Here is a 23,797-nt window from a genome sequence, read left to right on the forward strand (position 1 = left end):
GAGTGAGCCCCAATCATGGGAGAGGATCCTGGCCAACCTAGGCCCTGCAGGTTGGTCACTGGCCACTAGAGGTCACCGCTTCTCCCGCTTTAGGTAAAGAGTTGGAAGCTTGCTTCCGGAGCTGAGGAGAAACTGCAGGGCCTATGGTGGGTTTCTCAGTAGGCCGAGTCTTTCTATAAAATCTCTTGGAATCTAGTAGCCCTGCTGTCAATGGCAGCTGGCTTTAAAGGGTTTTTTTTGTTTTTCCCGTTCTCTTTTTTTGGCCCTGCCTGCCTCCCCCGTCTTTTCTGCTATCACTCATTTATTTCTCTATTAGGATCTTGGTTTATTATTGCTTTTGCTAGGGTAGGGGTAAATAAATTGATTTATGCCCCTCCCCCTTCCCTCAGCGGAAACGGCTGGGGGAGGAGGAGCCTGGCCTGGCTCTAGGGGTTGAGGGCGGGGTTGAGGGCGGAGCCAAGTCAGTACTGGATGTCCTGCCAAAGACACATTCTTCAGAGATGTATCACGCTTGTCTCCCTCCCTCCTTCGCCCCTTGTCATCTCTCAAGGTAAATAGCTTGCTAGAGGTGGTGTGTGAGTGAGCAGCCTTTTACATATAATACAGATCCTTTCCCTGACCCCGGCAATTCTGAGGTCTGAGTGCAGGTCTCCACTTCCGGAAGCTACACTTCCAGGGGTCCCTGTGCCTAGGAGAGGAAGGGGGATGCAGTGCAACAGAAACAGATTCATCCGCATTAGAGGCCTCCCTCCTCCCATCCCTGTACCTCAAGTCTGGCCAAGTAAGACCGTTAATAAAGGCCTGCGGAAACAACTGAACTCTGCTGTTTTCCTGAACACATCAAAATCTCATGAAGGATACCAGGACTTCTCTAGCAGCTCCCTGGTGTCATACTGCTGCCTTGGGACTTAGACTCTCCCTGGGTTGGAAGTGGCTGAGAAGGAAGACCTTGGGCAACTTCTTGGGAGGACAGTAGGTGAGGAAGGAGGCCAAGGGAGTGAGGGAAAGGAAAATGAAACTAGCCCAAAGGGAACGAGTGAGGAAAGAGGGTACAAGGCAAGCCCGATGTCAATGTCTCTGAAGACCCTGAGCCTCAAGAGGAGGTGTCAGACATGTTCCTCTCTGTAGTGAACCTGTGAGGGGATCAGAGATGGGGGGGGACTAGGGAAGTGGGGCCTGAGCCAGCCGGGTGGATACTGAGAGCTGAAGGCGGAGTCCTAACATGGAGGGAGGGGTGACAGTGAGTAGCAGGGGCCCTCCCAGCGATTCCTGGAAGCTGCAGCCTGGGCGGTGGCCCCAGCTCAGCTGACTTCCCTGAAGTTCCCCTCCCTTTTAGGGCCTCTCAGGGCTGTTGCTGGGCAGGTTTGGAGTTTGGCCTGAGCCTGAGAACCAATCACAGGTGGGCAATGCAGCCACAGCCCCTCTTAGGGTTCCCCCGACTTCTGCACCTCCTTGCTCTTTCTGGTTGCCCCTGACCTCCCTCACAGCGACCAGCCTCTGACTTCTCAGGATATGGGCTTTTGTTTGGGGGTTTCCCCCTGTCCCCTTTCATTTTATTTTAGAGAGAAAGAGTGTGAGCTGGTGGGGAAAGAGAGAATCTCAAGCAGGCTCCATACTCAGCCCAGAGCCTGACACTGGGCTTGATCCCACGACCCTGAGAGCATGACCTGAGCCAAAACCAAGAGTCAGACCCTCTACCAAATAAGCCACCCAGGGGCTCCTCCCCTTTCATCTGAAAGCTAAGTAGGATTCACTGCAGCCCCTAAGGATTCTTTCCTCGGGTCACTGAAGTCAGTATGGGGTCAACATGGAAGCTTTCAGGAAGGGGAATTTGACCCTGAGCAACCCTTTTTCCTGGTCCCATAGAGGGTAGTAGTGTGGCCAGACACCTCTCTGTTGACCTCTGAAACCCTCTAGAGGGACTTGGGAGAGAGGAAGCTGCAAGCCAAGGCCAGAGAGATGTGGTAGAGGGGCCTCTAGGCTTGGTGCACTGGGGGGAATTTAGGGAAGGACTCAGAGGAACTGGACCCCTGAGAATTGAGGTGGGGGTGGGGTGGTTATAGGAACAATCTTGATATGCACAAGAGAGAGCAAGCGTGCAGAGGCCAGCCAGTGTCTTGCCCAGGGCTCCTCATTTCTCAGTGTGTGTGTGGCAGGGGGGAAGGAGGGGGTGAACTTATGAGGTCTCAGTTCAGTTAGGTCAGAATTCCTCTCCCCTCCCCCAACTTAGCTTCCCCAGGGTAACTACCCAACCCAATCAAGCTGCAGCCTTCAGACTAAATTTATCTCCTAGACTTCCCCACCCCTCTGGGCCTCCTTGCAAGCAGGTGCTCACAGCTGCAGGGGTGAGTCTGTGGAGACCCATACTCCTCACCCCAGCAGCTTCAGTGCCTGCTAACTAGGAGACAGAGCACAGGGTCCACTGGCTGGCCTCGCGGCATGGCATGAGTGTCTCAGCCTTGAGGCTCCCTCTCTCAGGAGTCCTCGAGAGCAGAAATATGGTTGGAGGGTCTAGACAGTGGGAGGGCGGAGGGATAGAGTGGGAACAACATGCCAGGAGAAACTCCCCTCCAAATTCTCTCCGACCAGATCCTCTTTAATGTCTCCCTCTCCCCTTCTGCCTAGTTTTACAGATAGAGACTTCATTTTAACTTAACATGCTCCCCCAGCAGAGTAAGCTGAATCAGGGAGACTTCCCCTCTCCTTGCACTACAGAGAATCAAACCAGAATCAGAGATTGTAGTTTGGGCGTGAGTGGTGGGGCTGGAGGTTCCCACATTCCTACCCTCCTCCCAACATCGCTCAAAACCACCATCTCAGGTGCTGGGAGGCAGCTGGGTGGGAAAGTTAGAGCAGAGGGGGCATATTTGTCACAGGCAGGTGATGAAGAGGTGTTAGCTTGAAAGGGTGGGGGTTGGGGGGGGACTCTTCCACAGGAAGTAGAAAGCCTCAGGAAAGTACCTAAGTCTGAGTCGATTGAGAGCAATAAACAGGTTGCGTTAACTTCAAACTAGACAGCACAAGTTCTGACTCTGACTTTGGGCTCCTTGACCCTGGAGACTGGGGAAACTCTAGGTGGTGTTTCAGGGTTGAGGTCTGAAGGTAGAATTTGAGGGAGGAATGTGCAAGAGTAGTCCAAAACAAGGACTGCCTGCATGGCAGGCAGATCCTAGTGAAACAACCAGCCACATGAGCTGAAGGGGAGGTGCAGAAGGAAGCAGATGGACCAGAGCATTTTCTCAGGCAGCACCAGAGAGCTGCTGGAGTGGCCTGGGAAAGAACCTCAGTAGTTAGAGGAGGAATGGGTTCAACTTCAGGCTCTCAGGTTGGGGTTAGAATGTGCATGCCGTACTTTTCCGTGCCTTGCCTGTCTTTCCTCTCCACTATTACCAAGCTCTTCCAAAGCTGTTGTTCCTTAAAACTGAAAACAAGCCACCTCATTTCAAAACACACACACACACACACACACACACACCACACAACCTCATTTCGACATGAAGTTATTTCCCTATTTCTGTTTCTCTACTTTGCCTGATGAGGGATTTCTGAGAAATGAAGAAATGTCACCTCCCACAACCTCAGTCTGCAGTTTTGTTTTTTGTTTTCTGAGATGAAGAGAGGGTTAGAGGAAAGGAGTATACTGCTACGCATACAACATTAATTCAAAACTTGACCACATAAGAGAAATGCCCTTCCCAAAGCCCATCAGCCTGGGTGGGCCCACCTTGCCTTAGATCTGGGCTTTCAGGGTCTCAGGAAATAAACAAGCCATCCTCTGAGGAAATTTCAGTAACAAAGCAGCGAAACCTAATAGCTGCTCTTTACAGCAGCCCAGCTGTCCCTCCTGGCCACCATTCCCAACAAGGACAGACGGTGGGTAGGAACTGCTCCAGGAGTGGAGGTGTGAGCTGAGGGTGGGGATTCATGAAAGATCTGAGCACAGAAACCTCCAAGGCGTTTCCCAGGTGAAACCCCTACCTCTCTCTGAAGTCTCAACACCTGAGAGACAGCTCAGCCAAGTAGGGGGGGACTCAAATGGGTAGCAAATTTTTTGAAACCAGCTCCCCGTACTAGACAAGAAATTAACCTTTTTTTTTTGGGGGGGGGCACAGAACTGAAGACATTTCTTAATCAAAACAAAGTGGAAAAGTCATCTAATCCAGGATGAAACCTAACAGTTAAACATTCTTTTCCTTGTCTGCTTCCTTGGCTGGCTTTCCCAGCACACCTTGTCCCAGGCTAACTTGAATAAACACACACATGTGACCACATGAGGGCGGGAAGAAAACCAAGTGGGGGTGGTGAAATTCTGAATGGAATGCAGCCCCAGCTAGTTAGGGGGCCCAGGCTAAGACCTCTGGCACTGGCTGCGGATTTATTCAGGCAGTGAAGCCAAAACAATGAGCTCATGGGCAAGAATGCAGCCTGTGGGGAAGACTGGGCAGTTAGAGCAAACTGGTTTTTTAACCAGGATGGGAATAGCTGTAATCAAGTCTCCCACGGGAACGGGATTAGGAAGAGTGGAGCCACCATTCAGTATCTTGGGGTCCCGTTAAATAGCTTTGGGAGGCTGTCCTTTATTAAAAGTCTGTTCTCTAGAGTGCACAGCACTCTTGGGTCTGACTTGGAAAAATTGGTTCCTTTGCCTGGTTGTGTGAACCTAGGTGGGTAAAGGACAGATGGCTGGCGAGGGAGTTACCCCAGGTGAGGTTCTGAAGACGACTTTATTCAAAACAGCTGGATTCAAAGCAGGTCTGCCGAAGCCAGCTCCTACACCAAGATCCAGGGACGGCTATAATCCGAGACCGAGTGTATTCAGGGCCACCACTGATGTGACGGGAAAACAATCAATGGGGTCTATCTTCTCTGCTTCCCAAATAAACACGATCCACCCAGCTGTGTGTCATTTACACTAAATTCAGACTTTTAAGACCAAAGACACATCTTTTTTTTTTTTTTTTTCCTCCACCAGGGATTTTCCATCTTTTTAATGTTATTTATTTTTAGAGAGTGAGCACACGCGAGAGCACATGCACAAGCCAGGGAGATGCAGAGAGAGGGAGAATCCCAAGCAGGATCAGTGCTCAGAGTGGAGCCTGATGCAGGGCTCAATTCCAGGACTGTGAGTTCATGACCTGAGCTGAAATCAAGAGTTGGGCTGAGCCACCCAGGCTCCCCTTGTTATTTTTATATAAGGCCACAAATGGAAGAAACTGAAGAGATACATTCAGTGGCTATGTATGATGAAGGGGAAGGCAGGCAGGGGAGGAAATGAGAAGAAAAAAAATGACCTAAACCTCCCCACCCTCCCCCTGCACTCCTGGAAGTTCTTTCCCAACTCCATGCTTCTGTGCATGTTTGTTTCCTACTCATTCTTTAAGGTTCAACCTCAAATGTTTCTTTTGAACCCTTGACCATCTGCTTCCAGAAGTGGTCACCCTGCTTTGTTCCACCCTTTATCTTAGAATATCTTTATCATAGCACTTCATGAAATGTACTCTAATTATTTTCATCCATAGTTATCACTCCTACTAGATTGTAAGCCTGTAAGCCATCTTGGCACAATTGCTTTCTCATTATATGGTTTTGTGATACATTCAACTCTTCAGCCTGAGAACATTCTCTTATGTAACTATACTACAATACACTCAAGAAATGTAACATGATACAGTACCATTTAACATACTGCCCATATTAACATTTCCCTAATTGTGCACACTAGAGCTTTTTTCACCAAGGGTCCAATCAAAGATCTACCATTAGTTGCCATGTGTCTTCCCACTGTTCCTTTTTTCTTAAGTAGGCTCCATGCCCAATGTGGGGCTTGAACTCACAACCCTGAGATTAAGAGTCGCATGCTCCACTGACTAAGCCAGGCAGACACCCTTTTCCTTAGTTTTTTTTTTTTTTTTCTGACGGAATTTGAGGGAAAGAATTCTCTTTATAATTCCAGCATCCAACAGTGCAAGGTAAATAGCAAGTAGTTCACTGACATGTAATGGATGAAGAGACTCAACAAACATCTGGCTGCCTAGAGCTCATTAAATGTCCCAGCTCATTGCACAGTTGAAACGTTCTTCCTAAACTTCTTACTAAACAGAAAGTAATCCTTGAACAGGAAATAGGAAGGCAAAGTGAGTTAAGAATACAGAGACCAATGGCAGAAATAAGACCTGGAAATGGATGCTTGGAAGGGGTAAAATCTGGAGTAGCTTTCTTGGCCCTCACAGATTTTCCACCAGTTAAGAATTACTATTCTATTCAGGTAAAGAAAGGAACTGCAAAGGGAAACCAGGTATGCTGTGGGTACAAAAACCTGACACAGATACCTTTTTTACCTCACAAGAATTATTAGTAAAGAACACTGAATTCTCAGCTCACCTGGCTAACATCAGTTGGTAGAGCATGGGACTCTTGATCTCAGGGTTGTGGGTTCGAGTCCCATGTTGGGTGTTGAGATTACTTCATCTTTTAAGTAGGCTCCACGCCCAACATGAGACTTGAACTCATGACTCTGAGATCAAGAGTCGCATGTTCTATCAACTGAGCCAGGTAGGCGCCCCAAAAATAAAATCTTAAAAAAGAAAAAAAAAAAACCCACTGAATTCTTAGGTCTGTTTCATCTGCCTGGAGACAGATTCCCAACCCCCTTCTTTCCACATGCTTCACATAACTAAGATAACACTGTAACAACTCTGAAACCAAAGAAGGTCTAAGTTTTCAAATCTGGAAACTGAGAAGCCTTTGAACAGTGTGGTAGGGTTCAGAAGACAAAGTTCTGTAATCATTGAACAAGTGGGGCCAAAAAGAGATAGGGATAATTTAAGATAGATCATCTTGAACTCCAGGAATAAACCACCCATGCTCTGGGAATCTGGCTGGATACATGCTACACACCAGTTGTACAAGTTACTTCACTTTACCTTTTGTAAAATCCACCAGCTGTCACAACTGCTTTAAAATTTTCTGAAAGGAAATTATATGAAGCAAGAGGTAGCTCTAAAGTCACAAAAACAGGAACTGAAAGACAAAGTCTTGGTTGGTTGTGTCAAATGAAGGGAAGTGTTGATTATTTTGACTCCCTCGGTGACTCATGTTACCTGGTTACCATTTGAGCCAAGTTTTTAAGGTGTTAAACTAAGGAACATGACCACAGAAATGGCTTCACATCACAATCTATCAATGGGAGCAATAGCACTGTGTACAACTCAGCTGGGGCCAAGATTTGGGCCCTTGGGTCCTAAGCTACCCTCCCCTCAATTTTCTGCTTAGGAGTGCATTAGTATGTAACCACTTTCTTTGTAAGGATAAAAAGTTGCATTCTTCTGGTAGTCAGGCTCCAGAAAAAGAGGAGCTTCCAAGCAGAAATGTGCTTCTAAGTGCACAAAAGCACAGAATCCTGTTCATACAATTGGCATCCGGTGCTCGGGGCTTTTAAAACCAATATGCAAACTTCATATTTGCACATTGCCATGGTGATTCAGCTCCCTTTCTTTCAAGGTAGTTGAAGACAAGATAGAGTTTCTGAAATTTAAGTGCTTACTCTCCACTTCCTTTTTGAGAGAGGAAAGGGGAAAAGTACTGAAACAGTACCAAGAAAGAATCTTATCAAAACTCTTAAACTGTGGATGTTAATTCTTCTAGCTCCTTCATATGAAAAGGTTGAGATGGGGAGATACAGTAAATGCAGTAACGAAAGAGCTTACCTCAGAATTATACCAGCACATGGTGACTAAAAATCAGGATTTTTGATTCTCACTTAAAATGTAGAATTACTCCAAAGTACCACAGTAATACATTTCAAAACCCAACACCCCTGATTTCAATGAAATGGTTACTCTGAAGGGAACTATCCTTTGCCCGAGAGCAAATTAGCTTTATGGGGCTTTTGCTGGTCAACTCACCTATACTTATTTGCTCAGCTGACTTCCCTAAAAAGGCCTAAGTGGGGGGAAGAAGACAATAATCGATTAGAAAACACCCATACCACACCTTGCATTTGAATAAAAGGTTTATTATTTTCTTCTCAGGAAAAACAGGAAGTTAGGGAAACACACTACATTTTACAGCCCATGTTAATTTGTAGTTGGTCCTAACCCTTCCTGGCACAGCTGTCAATAGCATGAGCTCTTTAACCAGAACCAAGATGTTCGCCCCCAACAGAGTGTGCGCGGACACTACAGGACTGCATGCTTTCCCTGAGAGACAGAAGACAAGTTGCTGAGAGCCAGCTTTCCACACAACCCTCCCCTTCCATTCTGGAGGATTTGCCTGATCTATGCAGCTAGCCAGCACTGAGGACACGTGCCTCCTCTCCCTACAAAACCACCCAACCTTCCCCAAAGCACTTGGGCTAAGCCCTCCAAGCCCCTGACCCAAAGTTTCAACTAAGATCCTTCTCTATATTTCAGCAGTCACACCTAGAAAATTGGGGTGGGTTCCCTAAACTCCACCAATCTCCATCTATGCGCTTATTTCCACAAGTGGATATGGGGAGACAGGCCTTTTAGTCACCTTTACCAGATCTTCAGATTAATTAAAAACTACATAAAGTGCTTTCAGGTCCTTAGAGATAGACATGACATAAATAAGTGGTTCATGATCAAGAACGATAAATACATAGGTAAAAATAGCTCTAGCTAGATGACCTTATGGCTCAAGGATGGGCAGGCAGGGCAATCCTTCCCTATTTATTACATTCTTAGTCATTTTATTCATGCCTGTTTTCATCTGGAGTCCACAGACCAAAGGTTACGTTCCAAGGATGAAGCTTTCAAATGACCCTAGATCTACTACAGAAGCTTTCTTCAGTTTACCAGTTTTTATAGAACTCTGAGGTCTAACAGAACCCATCCCTTTCTGTAATTTTAAATGAGCTTTTTCAAACATAAAGGAACCTAGAGAAAGTCACACCATTTGTTGTCCCCCTTCTCTGAAAATTCCTAAAGGGACTTTAAAAACTTTTCCCCCAAAGATAGGATAAAGCAATAACTGAAAAGGTACCAATCAAAGGAAAAGGGACTTCTCCACCACATGTCTCTCATGGTCATGGCACCCACTGTACTACCTACCACCTCCCAAGGATAAAATTCATTAAGGATGAAGGTCTGTGGTCTCCTGGGGGGTTACTTAGGGTTCATAGTGCCGAAAACTAAAAGGGCCAGTAGGAGTTCAGAGATGGCATGGTAAGGATGTAGGAACTGATGTAACTATTTGTACAGGGAGAACAAGCAGCAAATACTTCAAGGAAGTATAGAAAATAAACAGTAAGTTTGATAAAACATCAAGCCTGAAATCCAAAGAGATGCCAATGCAAAAATTTGAACAAAGTTTGGGAATCATTAATAGAAATGAAACGTAAGTATTTGTTTTATTGATAGGCTTAGACCTGTGTTTAACAAGCAAGCCTAATAATAGCACCATGGTTAGACTATAAGCCTGCTTTTCCAAGCCATTTTACAATTTATTAAGCAAACAAGGGATCAAATGTCTCTCATACACCTGATGTGATCTTTTTATACACATACTGCTAGTATGTCCCATTTGGAACAGCTGAAAATCTTTTAGCAAAAGCTTTGAAGATGAGCTCATAAACTCAATTTAAATTTCACCAGTAAATTAACTCAAATGGAAAGAAGTGAAATGAGTAGCTGCCCAATCAGAACCCATTATTTCTAAGTCACCAGCCGGCACCGCCCACCAAACTTAAAACTCCACCTTGACTCACTTATTGAAAACCTACATGTAATGAAGTGAAAGGATGAATTTCCATTCAATTTTCCAATCGCAGTTAAAAAAAAAAAAATCTAAGGAATACTTACCAAAATCAGATAGGAAAATTAAAGTCTGCACAGTTATGAATCAGAATTGTTCCACTACAACCAAGTTGCATACACTTACATCAACTGGTTCTGTATACAATCTATAACTGACCAGGACAAAATTTAGAATAGAAAAGCTGTAAGAAATAGATTCCTAACTACAGAAGTTGGAAATTTCAAACGGGTATGAAAAAATTAATGTATTTTGAGACTTTTCATCCCTTTACATTTCAAATAGACTTTCTGTAAAAATATATACAATTTTTACAGACAAATACATTTACAAGTTGTTTTTGTCTTAAAAATTGAGGATATTTTCATATTTGCAACTGTCATTATTGAGCCTTAAGTCAAGTATTCTTGGCCATTACTAGGCTAATAAACTAAACCACTCAAACCAAGCCAAAGTAGAACAGGTATAAAAAGTCCTGAGCACTTGGACTTTCTATTGAAGAAGTACACCTGGGAAAAGCTAATTGCAGAGAAAAAGCTTCCCTTCACACTCTGTTGTACAGTACTGAGGCTTCTAGTCATAGTTCTATTACCTGTAGCTTAAATCCATTTTATACAGATCACTGCCATTGTTAGTGCTTCTCTTTTAACACTATAAGAAGTTAATTATTTCAGTGGACATTTAATGGACTCTATGACTAGCCTGGCTACTGGCCACTCTCCTGTTCTAGACAAGGAAATCAAGTCTTTTCAAGCCTACCATCTTCACTAACTCTAAAAGTCCTCTTCCATGGCCCCCCAGTTTGCCTGTTGCTGAAATTGAACCTTGCTTTAGACAGTGACTCTTCAAGGGGGACTACTTTTCCCATGTATTTATTCCTGTTAGCCATAATCCTCTTGCCACTTGCTTTTCTACGTTGCTAGAGTAGAACTCTTGGAGGTTACAGCCTGGACAGCTTGAAGTCCAACTTCATAAATACATTTGATTCACAGCAGTCGTTATGTGATTTTGGTGCCTGGGGTTGGTTAAAAGTCAATTATTGCACTTAAAAGGCTATCTTATTAGATATGCCAAACCAGCTCCTACTCCAGCAACACCTGCAAAAGCCAGCAGCACATTTCTGATGCCACCTTCTAGGTCCTCTACGTGGAAGAACTCCACAAACCCATCCTAGAAAACAAAAAAGAAAAGTACATTTTCAAGTATGGGTTTCCAATGGCTTAAAAACACTATTCATAAAGAAAGATGAATTAAAATATCTAAGGTTTCCCCCCCAAACATAATGAACCAAATATTATTTACACCAGACGGCAGAAGACAAATGCGGGGGGGGGGGGGGGGGGGACACACACGACACTCAGAAACGTTGTTTTCTATCATCCGCCCAAGTGATTCTTATTTTTTCATAATTTGTATCCACAGAAGAGTATCCAGCTGAATTACAATACCAAAAACAAAAGTTTCAACAGCCAGTAAAACAGGCTACAGAACCGGGATTTTTGATGCAAGAATTCAAGACAGTCATACCACACTATCTCTGTGAGCCCACTACTTAAATCAGTATTAGGCAAACCGGTCCGTAAGTTAGAGCCTGAAACCTGAGTTGTGCATCATAAAAAGCTTGAGACAGCCCCAGACCTTCTTTATAAAATCCTTCATTCCATTTCCATTCCAAGGCCCCCTTCGACCTTAAAACAAACTTACCCAGCCTCTTTGTTTGACTAGCCAGTCTCGTTTTGTCCTTACAAGAACATCTGTGATGCTTTCTGCTAATGGTTCGATGCAGCTTTCTTGGTTTATACTCTTCAAGTGTTTGGCCACAAAGGCACCAAAAGAAATAAGAGTCACAATCCTGCCCCAGTTTGTTACTCCGTCACTGAAAACATGGACCATCACTCGAGACAAAGATTTGACATCGTCTTCGTTTTTGATGTCCAGTTTCCGAAGCATGCCTGAGAGGAAGAAAAGCATGCAGGTTCTCACGGCCTCCTTTGTCTAAACCGGCGCATGATCTGCCTGCCCACCCACGGCGGGGGAAATCGCTATTTGGGGTCCACAGAATTCGGGCCGACCCCAGTTGAAAAATGACATCCCACCCTTTCCGGGCTTTGAACAGAGCTGCCATTTCCACAAGAATTAAGATGGGCGGAAACAATGACTCACGGCCAGAATATTCTGGTTTCAGAAATAGATTGCGAGTCGTTTCAACACTGACTTGTTTTCGGTTTCCACCCCCATTCGGTGGGTAAGTCCGGGGACAGGTGAACCAGGGCAGCGCAGCCTCCGCGACTAACCAACCCCCTTACCTTGGAAGGCGGTCTCGTGGTTGCGCTGCACGCCGTCCCCGACCCGTCGGAGGGTCTCTAACGCCTTTCGGCTGGCCGCCCCAGACCCGCCCAGTGGTTTCGCGTCCTTGGCGCCGGTCGCCTGCTCCCGAAGGTACCGAGAGATAATCTCCAGCGACTGCCGGAACAATTCGTCCTCCTCCTCCTCTGCTGGGGGTGGCGTCGAGGGCAGTGAGCCGTCTGTGCCGGGGCCACTGCTGGCCTCCCCGACCAACTCCAGCAAAGGCAGGACAGCCGGCCGCTTCCCCAGAGGTTCTGGCTCGTACCCGTCTAGCTCCTCTTCGGGCGACATGATGGCGTCGGCGGCTGGGCCTTCCATCTTTTCAGGCGGCGACGCACAGCGGGTGGCCGCGAAGAACAGCAGCTTCGGGGGGGTCGCGGTGACGTCGGGGCCCTCGGCACCAATGGGCGAGGGCCGCGCGACCCTCCGGGCGTCGGGCGCGAGAGTGGCTGGGGGGCTCGCGCCGGCGCTTCCGCCAATCACCGCACCGGCTTCCCCTCCCCCTACCTCTCGCCTGGCCGTGGCCTCCTTCCCCACAGCCACAAGCCGCCCTCCCGAAGAGGAGGCGCCGCCGCTCCCGGCCGCCAACCCGGCCCCCCCACAGTAGAGGTTGAGTCCAATTACAGCGTTTCTCTTGAGGCCAAACATCGTAAGCTGCTGCTGCTGCCTCCGCCGCCGCCTCCTCCTCCTGGGTGAGAAAAATGGGGGAGGCCCTGACTCCTCAGTTGAAGGAAGCGGAAGTAAGGAGTGAGAGAGGGCCTCCTATATCAAGGTTTCAGAGCCAGGCCTACTCGGTGACGTCAGCAAATCTTAAAAAAAAAAAAAGGTACTCCCATAAAAGGGGAAAGGGGAGGAAGCTTCCCTAGAGCTGCGCACGGCACCTCACCGGCCGGTAGGGGCGGGGCTTTAGGGCTGGGCGGGGTCTTCCGATACTCGGTGGGCACGCGGTGGGTTACGTAACGGCGACCCGGGAGCTGAGGCTGGTGGGCTCGAGTTCTTCCGCTGCGCCGATGTGGGCCTGTTAATGGCTGCCTAGCTGCTTCCCAGGCTCCTGGTTTGCGAGCTCCAGCTGTTGCTTCCATGGCGGAGGCTTTTTCTTTCCGCTACTAAAGTCTTACCCATTGAGTCATTCAGAAATTAAGGAAAGGGGATGAAGAAGTTTTGCCGTGGCTGGGAAACAACAGTCTAGATAATAGGGGTTCTTGGGGCTCCTGGGTGGCTCAGTCGGTTGAGCCGCGGACTTCCGCTTAGGTCATGATCTCACAATTCGTGAGTTCAAACCCGCATCGGCTGGTTGCTTGTTAGCACAGAGCCCATTTCCGGATCCTCTGTCCCCCTGTTTCTCTGCTCCTCCCCCACTCGTGTTCACGCTCTCTCTCTCTCTCTCTCTCTCTCAAAAAACAAAACAAAACAAAAAACCATTTAGATAATATGGGTCCTTAAGCGGCTGGGGACCTGCATTTGTTTTGCACATCCTCTGCCCTTTGTTCTCAGTCCAACAATGTTTGGAAATGGGACGGTCCAAGAACTGCCCCATGGATCACTTACATGTAACTTGACTAAAGGAAATTGTTCTGCCCAAGGTAAATTTTATTTCTGCCTCTCTACTTGCTTTCTCTCACCTCCTATCTCTACTCCACAGTCACTGGTTTTATTGACATGTAAGCCTGACCCTATTCGCATCTCTTCTGAGGCTCCTGACACCTTTTATTTTTGTAGTGGGTGGGTATGAGGCATCTTTGACTCCAGGGATCACCCTCTTGAGGACAGGGTGTCTATAGTCTATAGAGCTTCATGACTAAGAGGATGACAAAACAGTGTGTGGCATGATCATGATGTAGGCATCCATACTACATAAGATTAACAGGCCGACCACCTTCCAGACGCCTCCAGACTGCTCTAGCAAGCCACGAGTCTCAGTGGAGGTCTGTGCAGTTTAGAGGCGGAATCTTCAGGATATCTGGAAGGTCCTGTCCTCAGGGAATTTAAAATCACTTAGTACTTCTGATCCCTAGTATTGTTCAGAGTCAGAGTAACCTCTGGATTTGTGTACACACCCTTTCAAGAATGGTTCTTGTTCTTAGGGTAACTATTTTGGCCACAGTCCTGACCCTCAAAAGAAAAGCATTGTTGACATCCTGGCTGTGCCAATCTTTTTTTGTAGGTGTGTATTAAATCCTTTGAAACTTCCCCAAGTTCCCCAAGGAACTAAGAGCCTTATTCTACATCTTTTGGGGCCTGAAATTGGGCATACTTAATATTTCATGTTGCCTTTCCCTTTCTGTAATGAAAAAAACGTTTGCTCTCATCCTTCTTGCCTCTCTTAATTACTCATCCCTTTTATTCCTCACCTTGGGAAAGCAGTGTTTTTGGTTTTGTTTTGTTCTTAGGCCCTATATATAAACTTGAGTTTTGGGAAGCTCTCCACTCTGCTGATAGCAATTTCCAGAATTACTGGAATACCCTGTTCTCTTCCACTGAGGTGAAGCTAATCTTTTGCCTTTGAGCTCTAAGTCCTCTTTATACTATACTCTTTCTTTTTTTACACATTTTCAAAATTTTATTTACCTTAGTAATGAAGAAATTAACAGAATGATAAAACTGGTTCCATGAAGATATGAAAAGTTGAGATTTATATTATTATCAAGGAAAGAACTGCTGAAGAAGGATGCTTAGGTATAAACGCAGTTAATGTCCTATAGGGCAATAAACTGTAACTTTGGGGTTATTTTCTTTAGTAGACTAGAAAAAAACCACTGCACCTTATTAGTTTTCTACACATTACCCTCTAACTTTTGGAAGTTGTAAAACTTTTGGGTGCTAAGCAAACAAAATTACATTCCCCAAGATAATCTGGTGACCTTCACTCAGGTGGATTTACTTGATAATGCTCTAGCATTGGGGCGCCTGGGTAGCTCAGTCAGTTAAGTGTTAGACTCCTGCTTTCGGCTCAGGTCACGATGTCAGAGTCGTGAGATTGAGCCCCGTGTCAGGCTCTGCACTGACACCACAGAGCCTGCCTTGGGATTTTCTTTCCCTCTTGCTCTGTCCCTCCCCTGCTCTCGTGTGTATGCTCTTTCTCAAATAAACTTAAAAAAAAAAAAGTGCTCTGTATTGAAAGATCATGTCATCTTTTGGCCTTATTTATTTATTTAATTTTATTTTTTAATTTTTTGTTTTGATGTTTATTTTTGACAGAGAGAGATAGCGTGAGCAGGGGAGGGGCAGAGAGAGAGGGAGACACACAATCCAAAGCAGACCTCAGGCTCTGAGCTGTCAGCACAGAGCCCGACTAGGGGCTGGAATCCACAAACGGTAAGATCATGACCTGAGCCTAAATTGGATGCTTAACCGACTGAGCCACCCAGGTGCCCCTAGCCTCATTTATAAGGTGTGCATAATTTTTTCCTAAACAATCCCTCTGTGACCATAATCTCTAATGGTTATTTATTTATTTATTTTTAAAGTTTATTTATTTAGTTTTGAGAGAGAGCATGAGCGGGGAGGGGCAGAGAGAGTGGTTAGAGAATTCCAAGCAGGCTCCACACTGTCAGCGCAGAGCCGCACGCAGGGCTCAAACTCATAAACCAAACCAGGAGATCATAACCTAAGCTGAAACCAAGAGTTGCACACTTAACCGACCCACCTACCCAGGCACCCCTCTAATGGTTATTCTTGATAACACACTAAAACGGTTATCTCCTGGGGTTTGTTTTTTTGTTTGAGAGAATGAGAGAGATCGTGAGAGTAGGGGAGAGGGGCAGAGAGGAAGAGAGAGGAAATCTTAAGCAGGCTCCATGCTCATCATGGAGCCCGACACAGGGCTCGATCTTTCCACCCTGGCATCGTGACCTGAGCCAAACTCAAGAATTAGATGCTCAACTGACTGAGCCACCCAGGCACCCCTGATCTCCTGTTTTTTTTTGTGTGTGTGTGTGTTTTTTTTAATGTTAATTTTTGAGAGTGTGAGCGGGGAAGGGGCAGAGAGAGAGGGAGACACAGAATCCGAAGCAGGCTCCAGGCTCTGGGCTGTCAACACAGACCCTGACGCAGGGCTTGAACTCACAAACCATGAGGTCACGATCTGCCTGATCTCCTGTTTTTTTGTCAAAATCATTATTTGAACTTCTGGCTTAGTTGGCCACTTTCTGCACTTCTTACTGCATATCACTACTTTTTTGCACCATGCCTCCAGCATCGCTATTTTCCTACTCTCCCATCACAACACTGTAATTGTCATCTTTGCCTACAGGACCATAATTTTAGGCCCTAGTCCCCACAGGTTAAACTAGCATATAACTGGGATTCAGTAGCCTCTCGGAAGGTGTAACAAACATTGCTAGTTGCCTTATCCAGTATTTATTCTTCTTCCTCTCTGATGGAACCCGAAGTTGGCATGGTAGTTCCATTATGATCAGGAATCCTATTTCTTCTTCTATCAGGTGGTGGTGCTCTCATATGTGCTTTCTTACTTGATGGTCCAGCAGGCTAGCTTCACCCGTGTTACCTGCATTCTTGCCGGCAGGAAGGAGAAGAGGGAATGCAGAGGGTGTCTAGTTTCCTTTAATGACACTTCCCATAAGTTGCATGCCATTTTTGTCATTATCCTGTTAGCTAGAAGTAGTCATATGGTCTCTTACCTGCAAGGGAGGCTATGAAGGGTAGTCTTTGTTACTGTTTTTTTTTTAATGTTTATGTATTTATTTGAGAGAGAGAGAGAGAGAGGGAGGGGCAGAGAAAGAGGGAGAGAGAATCCCAAGGAGGTTGCACACTGTCAGCACAGAGACTGATGCAGGGCTCGATCTCACAAACCAGGGGATCGTGACCTGAGCTGAAATCAAGAGTCAGAGGCCTGACCAACTGAGCCACCCAAGCACCCCTTAATTTTTATTTTTAAAAATATTTTATTTTTAAAAAATAAACTCTACACCTAACATGGGGCTTGAAGTCACAACGCTGATATCAAGAGTCACACGCTCCACTGACTGAGCCAGCCAGGCACCCTTAGGGTCAACTCTTATGTTTTTAATAGAATGTTAAAAAACGTTTATTTATTTGTTTTTGAGAGAGAGAGGGCATGTGCAGGGTAGGAGGTAGAGTGAAGAAGACAGAGAAACCAAAGCTGACTCTGCCCCATCAGTGCAGAGCTGAATATGGGGCTCGAACTTACAAATTTGTGAGATCATGACCTGAGCCGAAGCCGGACTCTAAACCGACAGCCACCCAGGTGCCCCTGTGTTCATAACATTGTTAATTTTCCTTCAGAGCATCTATGGCAATTTTAATTATGTATTTTAATAATAATTTTAAATTATTTATTTTAATTATATGTTTAACTTCTAGATCTTGATTGTACCTTTTTTTTTAAGTTTATTTATTTTGAAAGAGACAGAGACAACGTGAGTGAGGGGCTGAGAGAGAGGGAAAGAGAGAGAATCCCAAGCTCCCAAACGCTGCCAGCACAGAACCAGACACGGAGCCAGAACCCACAAACTGTGAGATCATGACCTCAGCTGAAATCAAGAGCCGGACGCTTAACTGACTGAGCCACCTAGGTGCCCCTGATTGTACCTTTTAAAATCTCTCTTGTCATTTTCTCAAAAATTTGTTAATGTTTGTTTTTAAGAGAGAGAGTGCGAGTGGAGGAGAGGCAGAGAGAGATGGAGACACAGAATCCAAAGCAGGATCCAGGCTCTGAGCTGTCAGCACAGAGCCTAATGTGGGGCTCAAACCCACAAACTGTAAGACCATTACCTGAGCCCAAGTTGGATGCTCAACCGACTGAGCCACCCAGGCGCCCCATCTTGTCATGTTTTTAGTCTTTTATTCTTTAGTCATACTTCCTTCACTCTTTCTTTTTTCTAAAAAAGATTTATTTACTTATTTAAGTAATCTCTACACCCAACATGGGGCTTGAACTCACAACCCCAAGATCAAGAGTCAAATGCTCCTCTGACTGAGCCAGCCAGGTGCCCCTCTTTTTTTCCTTTAAATATATTAAACATACTTATTTATAGGCTGTCTTATAATTCCAATATCCAATGTCTCTGTGGGCTTAATTCTGCTATTTATAATTTCTGCTCATTCATGGTGTCTTATTTCCTGTTTCCTTGTGTTTTGGGATTTTTATTTGTGGACTCATTAAAAAAGTTTTGTTTTGTTTTTTTTTTCCAACGTTTATTTATTTTTGGGACAGAGAGAGACAGAGCATGAACGGGGGAGGGTCAGAGAGAGGGAGACACAGAATCGGAAACAGGCTCCAGGCTCTGAGCCATCAGCCCAGAGCCTGACGCGGGGCTCGAACTCACGGACCGCGAGATCGTGACCTGGCTGAAGCCGGACGCTTAACCGACTGCGCCACCCAGGCGCCCCTAAAAAAGTTTTTTTAATGTTTATTTATTTTTGAGAGAGAGAGAGAGAGAGAGAGAAAGCGTGAACATGAGCCAGGAGAGAAAGAGAAAGAGAAAGAAAGCGTGAGCATGTGCTGGGGAGGGGCAGACAGAGGGAGACCACAGAATCCAAAGCAGGCTCCAGGCTCTGAGCTGTCAGCAGAGCCTGACATAGGGCTTGAACTCATGGACTGTGAGATCATGACCTGAGCTGAAGTCAGATGCTTAACCACCTGAGCCACCCAGAGACCTCTGTGAACTCATTTTTGAAAGAAATTTAGGGAACTTTTGAGGTCTGGATTGAAGGTGCTTTCCTCCAGAGGATTTGTGTTTGTTTCTTTCAAGTACCTGGGGATACTACCAACTTGTAAATTACTTTAAAATAAAATCTGAGCTTGGGGCGCCTGGATGGCTTAGTCGGTTAAACGTGGGACTTTGGCTTAGGTCATGATCTCCCAGTTTGTGATTTCGAGCCCCGCATTAGGCTCTGTGCTGACAGCTCAGAGCCTGGAGCCTGCTTCAGATTCTGTGTCTCCCTTTCTCTCTGCCTCTCCCCCACTCATGCTGTCTCTCAAAAATAAATAAACATTAAAAATAAAATCTAAGCTTTAAAATTTTCTGCTTATTTAGGTAGAGTGGATTTAGGCTATAAAACCATGAGAGGACTAACTTGTGAATTCTAGGGGAAGATCTTTTCCCCCTCACTCTGAGCCAACATAAGGGCATTTCTTTTCTGTCTCCCTCCCCAGGGTGGGTATTTTCTCTTTTACCCTTTCTGTGACAGTGGAACCTGCAGGAGCCCTAGTGTTACTCAGGGACATTCCAGTCCCCGTTCTTGCACAAGCCCTAGGCTTAGTCTGCTGTCTCCTGAGAAACCACTTAGATGGAAGCTTTGTCACCGGGGGTTAGCAGATATCTCTAAAACAGCCACCAATTTCAGCCTTATGTTTTTGGATTCATGCTTTTGCCTTTTATATTTGAGCTAGTGTTTTGAGGCATTTTGTCATGGAATAGTTGTAGAGAGTATTTGGTCTGTTATATTGCTGGAATGGAAGTCTGATTCTCTGTTGAATGTTGGTGACCCCACACCCTTCCCTCGGTCCCCACTACAAGTTCCATGAGAATAGAAGCTAGGTCTATGTTGCCACTGCTATTTTCTGGCACACAGAGAGCAATCAATAAATATGGGGCACCTTGGTGGCTCAGTCAGTTGAGCGTCTCAGTATTGATTTTGGCTCAGGTCATGATCCCAGGGTCGTGGGATTGAGCTCTGTGTCGGCCTCTGTGATGTGGGTGGAGCCTGCCTAAGATTCTTTCTCTCTTGCTCTGCCCCTCTCCCCTGCTCGTGCTCTCTCTCAAAAAAAAAAAAAAAGAAAGAAAGAAAAGAAAAACAATTATTGAATGTATGAAGATAGAAAGTCTTCCTTGGAAGACAAGAGAGGAAAAAAATTCAGGTAGGGACTGAAAATAGGCCATTGTACTTAGCATTTACACCATTTTGAGAATAGATTTTGCAAATTAATGAGGACAAAAGCTGAATTTCATTGAGTTAAAGAATAAATTAAAAAAATGTAGTTGAAAATTAAAAAAAATGTATGTATTATATTTTATTTTTTTCAAGTTTATTTGAGAGAGAGAATGAGCAGGGGGTGAGGCAGAGAGGGAGAGAGAGAATCGTAAGCAGGCTCTGGACTGTCAGCACAGAGCCCAGGGCAGGGCTCAAACCCATGAACCATGAGATCATGACCTGAGCCAAACCAAGAAGTGGATGCTTGGGGCACCTGGGTGGCTCAGTTGGTTAGGCTTGTGGTTTCAAGCCCTGTATTGGGCTCTCTGCTGTCTACTGACAAAGAGCCTGATCCTCCCCTGCTGGCGCTCACTTGCTCTCTCTGTCTCTCAAAAGAGAGACTGTTTAAAAAAAAAAAAAAAACAGTCCGATGCTTAACTGACTAAGCTACCTAGGAACCCCTCAAAATTTTAGAGTGATGAGAAACCAGAGGGGTTGGGTTCAAGAAAAAAGTAAGAATTTTTTTTAAATGAGGGATTCAGGGGCACCAGGGTGGCCCTGTTGGTTAGGTGTCCAACTTCTGCTCAGACCATGATCTCATAGCTCATGAGTTTGAGCCCCGTATCGGACTCTGGGCTGACAGCTCAGAGCCTGGACCCTACTTCAGATTCTGTCTCCCTTGCTCTCTGCCCCTGCCCCACTCACACGCACTCTCTCTCAAAAATAAATAAACATTAAAAAAATTAAAATGAGGGATTCAAACATATTTGTAGGCTAGGGACAGTGATCTTCTGACATGAAAGAAATTATAAAGAAGAGAGAAGGGACCATTGATAGGGCACCAGTATTCGAAGAGAGACAGATGGGCCAAGTTAAAGTCTCTAAACGGACATCTCTTCTTTATTTAACTAGGCAAGAAGATACAGATGGGATACCCATTCCTTTTGAGGTGGAATACAAGGTGGTCTACAAAAGGCAGAGGCTAGGACTAGATACTGGTGCTTGAGGAGAACAGCTGTAGGAAATTCACAAGCAATCTGGCTTCCTGTGGGGACTGCCAAGTTAGGCTGGAAATTACACATGGGTACCAGTTCTGACTCGCATAAATGCTCTCCCATAAAGCAGCAGCCAATAAGCAGAAGTAGAGAAAACACCTCTGCCTCCAACACCTAAAATTCTTGGCACATCAGTAGGCAGCTGATAAATATTTCTTGAATAAACAAACAAAGATTAGATTCATTAGAACTGGGGAGTGGTGAAGTACTTGGGACCAAAGAACAAAAGACAGAGGTAATTGAAGGTGTGCTAAAAGTGTCTTTTTTTTAAAAAAAATTTTTTTTTACATTTATTTATTTATTTATTTATTTTTAAATTTTTTTTCAACGTTTATTTATTTTTGGGACAGAGAGAGACAGAGCATGAACGGGGGAGGGGCAGAGAGAGAGGGAGACACAGAATCAGAAACAGGCTCCAGGCTCTGAGCCATCAGCCCAGAGCCCGACGCGGGGCTCGAACTCACGGACCGCGAGATCGTGACCTGGCTGAAGTCGGACGCTTAACCGACTGCGCCACCCAGGCGCCCCATTTTGAGAGAGCACATGTGGGGAGGGGCAGAGAGAGAAGGAGACAGAATCCAAAGCAGGCTCCAGGCTCTGAGCTGTCAGCACAGAGCCCGACGCGGGGCTCAAACCCACAGACTGCGAGATCATGACCTGAACCGAAGTCGGATGCTCGACCAAGTGAGCCACCTAGGCGCCCCAGAGTGTCTTGAGATAGATTGTTGTCCATGGAACCTCAGGTGGACAGGGTAAGAAGTGAAGCCACAAAGGATCTGTTAGACTGGAACTGTAGTTGGCCCAAACTAAAACGATACAAAACTGAATAATGAATGACATTTTCTAAGTTTTTAGAAAACCTGTAGGTTCTGACTGGAAGAAGCAAATGCTTAGGGAAGCTGACCCAGATGAATGACGCCCATGAAAGGGACAATAAACTTGGTTTACAACTCAATTTCAAGTTTTCTCCTTTTGGCCTGGGACATGGAACTCAGACTTCTCTTCTGTGAAGTCTGACAATGGGCCTGAAGATGCAGGTTCCAATTGAACGAGGGTCCTAATTGCTGTCGGGTGAAAAGGCAATGTGAGCACCATCTAGAATCCCATTAATAATAGAGGTCTGTAGTACATTCCACCAGGCACTGACCTGGGAGCTGTCCTGTCCAACGTTTGTACAAATGGTTTAGTTAACAACATGGATGACAGGTGCCTGGCTGGCTCAGTCGGTAGAGCACCTAGCTCTTGATCTCGGGGTTGTGAGTGGGAACCCCATGTTGGGTGTAGAGATTACTTTAAAAATTAATTAAAAAAAAGAACATTGATGACAGGTGATCACATGTGTAGATAACAAGAATATGGGAGAGACAATATATTGTTGGAGAGGAGAATCAGAATGCAAAGAGATCTTGATAGGCTAGACCAAATCTAACAAGATTTAGGGTTTTATTTTTTTTTAATTTTAGAGAGACAAGGAGAGAACAGGGGAGAGGGGCAGAAGAAGAGAGAGAAAATCCCAAGCAGGCTCCACACTCAGCTTGGTGCCCGACACAGGGCTTGATCCCACGACCCTGGGATCATGACTTGAGCCGAAATCAGGAGTCAGGTGCTTAAACTACTGAGCCATCCAGGCACCCCACAAGACTTAGTTTAAGTGGACTAAATGTAAAGTATAGCACAAAGGTTATGTGTGTGTATACTCTGTAGGCAATATAGAATAATATGTTTTGAAAATTACATAGGAGACTGAACAGAAATATGGGCAAAGTAGGCAATTAAAATAGAGGACATAGGGGCACCTGTGTGGCTCAGTCGGTTAAGTGTCTGACTTTAGCTCACTCAGGTCATGATCTCATGGTTCATGAGTTTGAGCCCTCCATAGGACTCTCTCTGTGGTGTCAGTGCAGAGCCCGCTTCAGACCCTCTGTCTCCTTCTCTCTCACTCTCTCAAAAATAAATAAGCATTTAAAAAAAAAAAATAGAGGACACAAGGGCACCTGGCTGCCTAGTCAGTAGAGCGTATGACTCTCAATCTTGGGGTTGTGAGTTCGAGCCCCACGATGGGTGCAGAGATTACTTAAAAAAATCTTAAAAAAATAGAGGACATACAAAAGGTGTATACATATGTACATGCACACTTATACCTATATACATACATATACATGTGTGTGTTATTATATGAGATAACTTTCATCTTATTGGCAAAAATTTAAGGCTGCTAATACCAAGTGTTAGCAAAATATGGGTAAGTGGCTGAGGTATTCTCATACATTTGGTGGGAATATATATCATTTTAGGGCGATTTTTAAGTATCTATTAAAAATTTTAAAGTACACATCCTGCCACCCAGCAATTAACTCTCTTAATATTTACCCCAGGGAGATACTCCTGTATAACACTAACAGTCATAAAGAATTTTCAATGAAACATTGTAGTAACAAAAAAAATGGAAACAATTTGCGTCCAACAACAGAATGGTTAAAATGATACATCCATACTATAGGATACTATATATATAGCAGTTATAAAAAGGGAGATAGCTTTATATGTACTGATGTGAAAAGTTCTCTGAAATGTGTTAAAATGAAAAAAGATTTAGAATTATACAAACCATTTGATACATTTATGTGTTTGTTTTTTAAACTTTAAAGGTTATTTATTTTGAGAGAGAGAGAGAGCATGTGTGCAGGGGAGGAACAGAGAGAATCCCAAGCACGTTCTGCATTGTC

General features: G+C 45.1%; 1 protein-coding gene and 1 long non-coding RNA gene across 2 annotated transcripts; one reads left to right on the forward strand and one right to left on the reverse strand.

Moving 5' to 3' along the window:
• Positions 1–136: 136 nt before the first annotated feature.
• On the forward strand, positions 137–9,821 carry LOC122481130. The gene is made up of 2 exons (XR_006296763.1): positions 137–550; positions 4,738–9,821. It is a non-coding gene; the product is annotated as an uncharacterized LOC122481130 (long non-coding RNA).
• Positions 7,994–13,428, reverse strand: MCL1 (MCL1 apoptosis regulator, BCL2 family member). Its single transcript, XM_043576184.1, has 3 exons — positions 12,081–13,428; positions 11,479–11,726; positions 7,994–10,944 (listed from the first exon to the last, which is right to left on the reverse strand). The coding sequence occupies exons 1-3, from the start codon at positions 12,766–12,768 to the stop codon at positions 10,828–10,830; spliced, it is 1,053 nt and encodes a 350-aa protein (XP_043432119.1). The 5' UTR covers positions 12,769–13,428; the 3' UTR covers positions 7,994–10,827.
• Between the last annotated feature and the right edge of the window lie 10,369 nt (positions 13,429–23,797).

This window comes from Prionailurus bengalensis, chromosome C1 (genome assembly GCF_016509475.1).
Source record: "Prionailurus bengalensis isolate Pbe53 chromosome C1, Fcat_Pben_1.1_paternal_pri, whole genome shotgun sequence".
NCBI classification, from domain to species: domain Eukaryota; kingdom Metazoa; phylum Chordata; class Mammalia; order Carnivora; family Felidae; genus Prionailurus; species Prionailurus bengalensis.

Excerpts from the sequence above, each read along its gene's own strand:
- MCL1 (XM_043576184.1), bottom strand. The coding sequence starts at position 12,768 with ATGTTTGGCCTCAAGAGAAACGCTGTAATTGGACTCAACCTCTACTGT. Across the intron at positions 11,727-12,080 it reads CCACGAGACCGCCTTCCAAG|GCATGCTTCGGAAACTGGAC; the intron begins GTAAGGGGGTTG and ends TCTTCCTCTCAG. Across the intron at positions 10,945-11,478 it reads TAGTCAAACAAAGAGGCTGG|GATGGGTTTGTGGAGTTCTT; the intron begins GTAAGTTTGTTT and ends TTTGTTTTCTAG.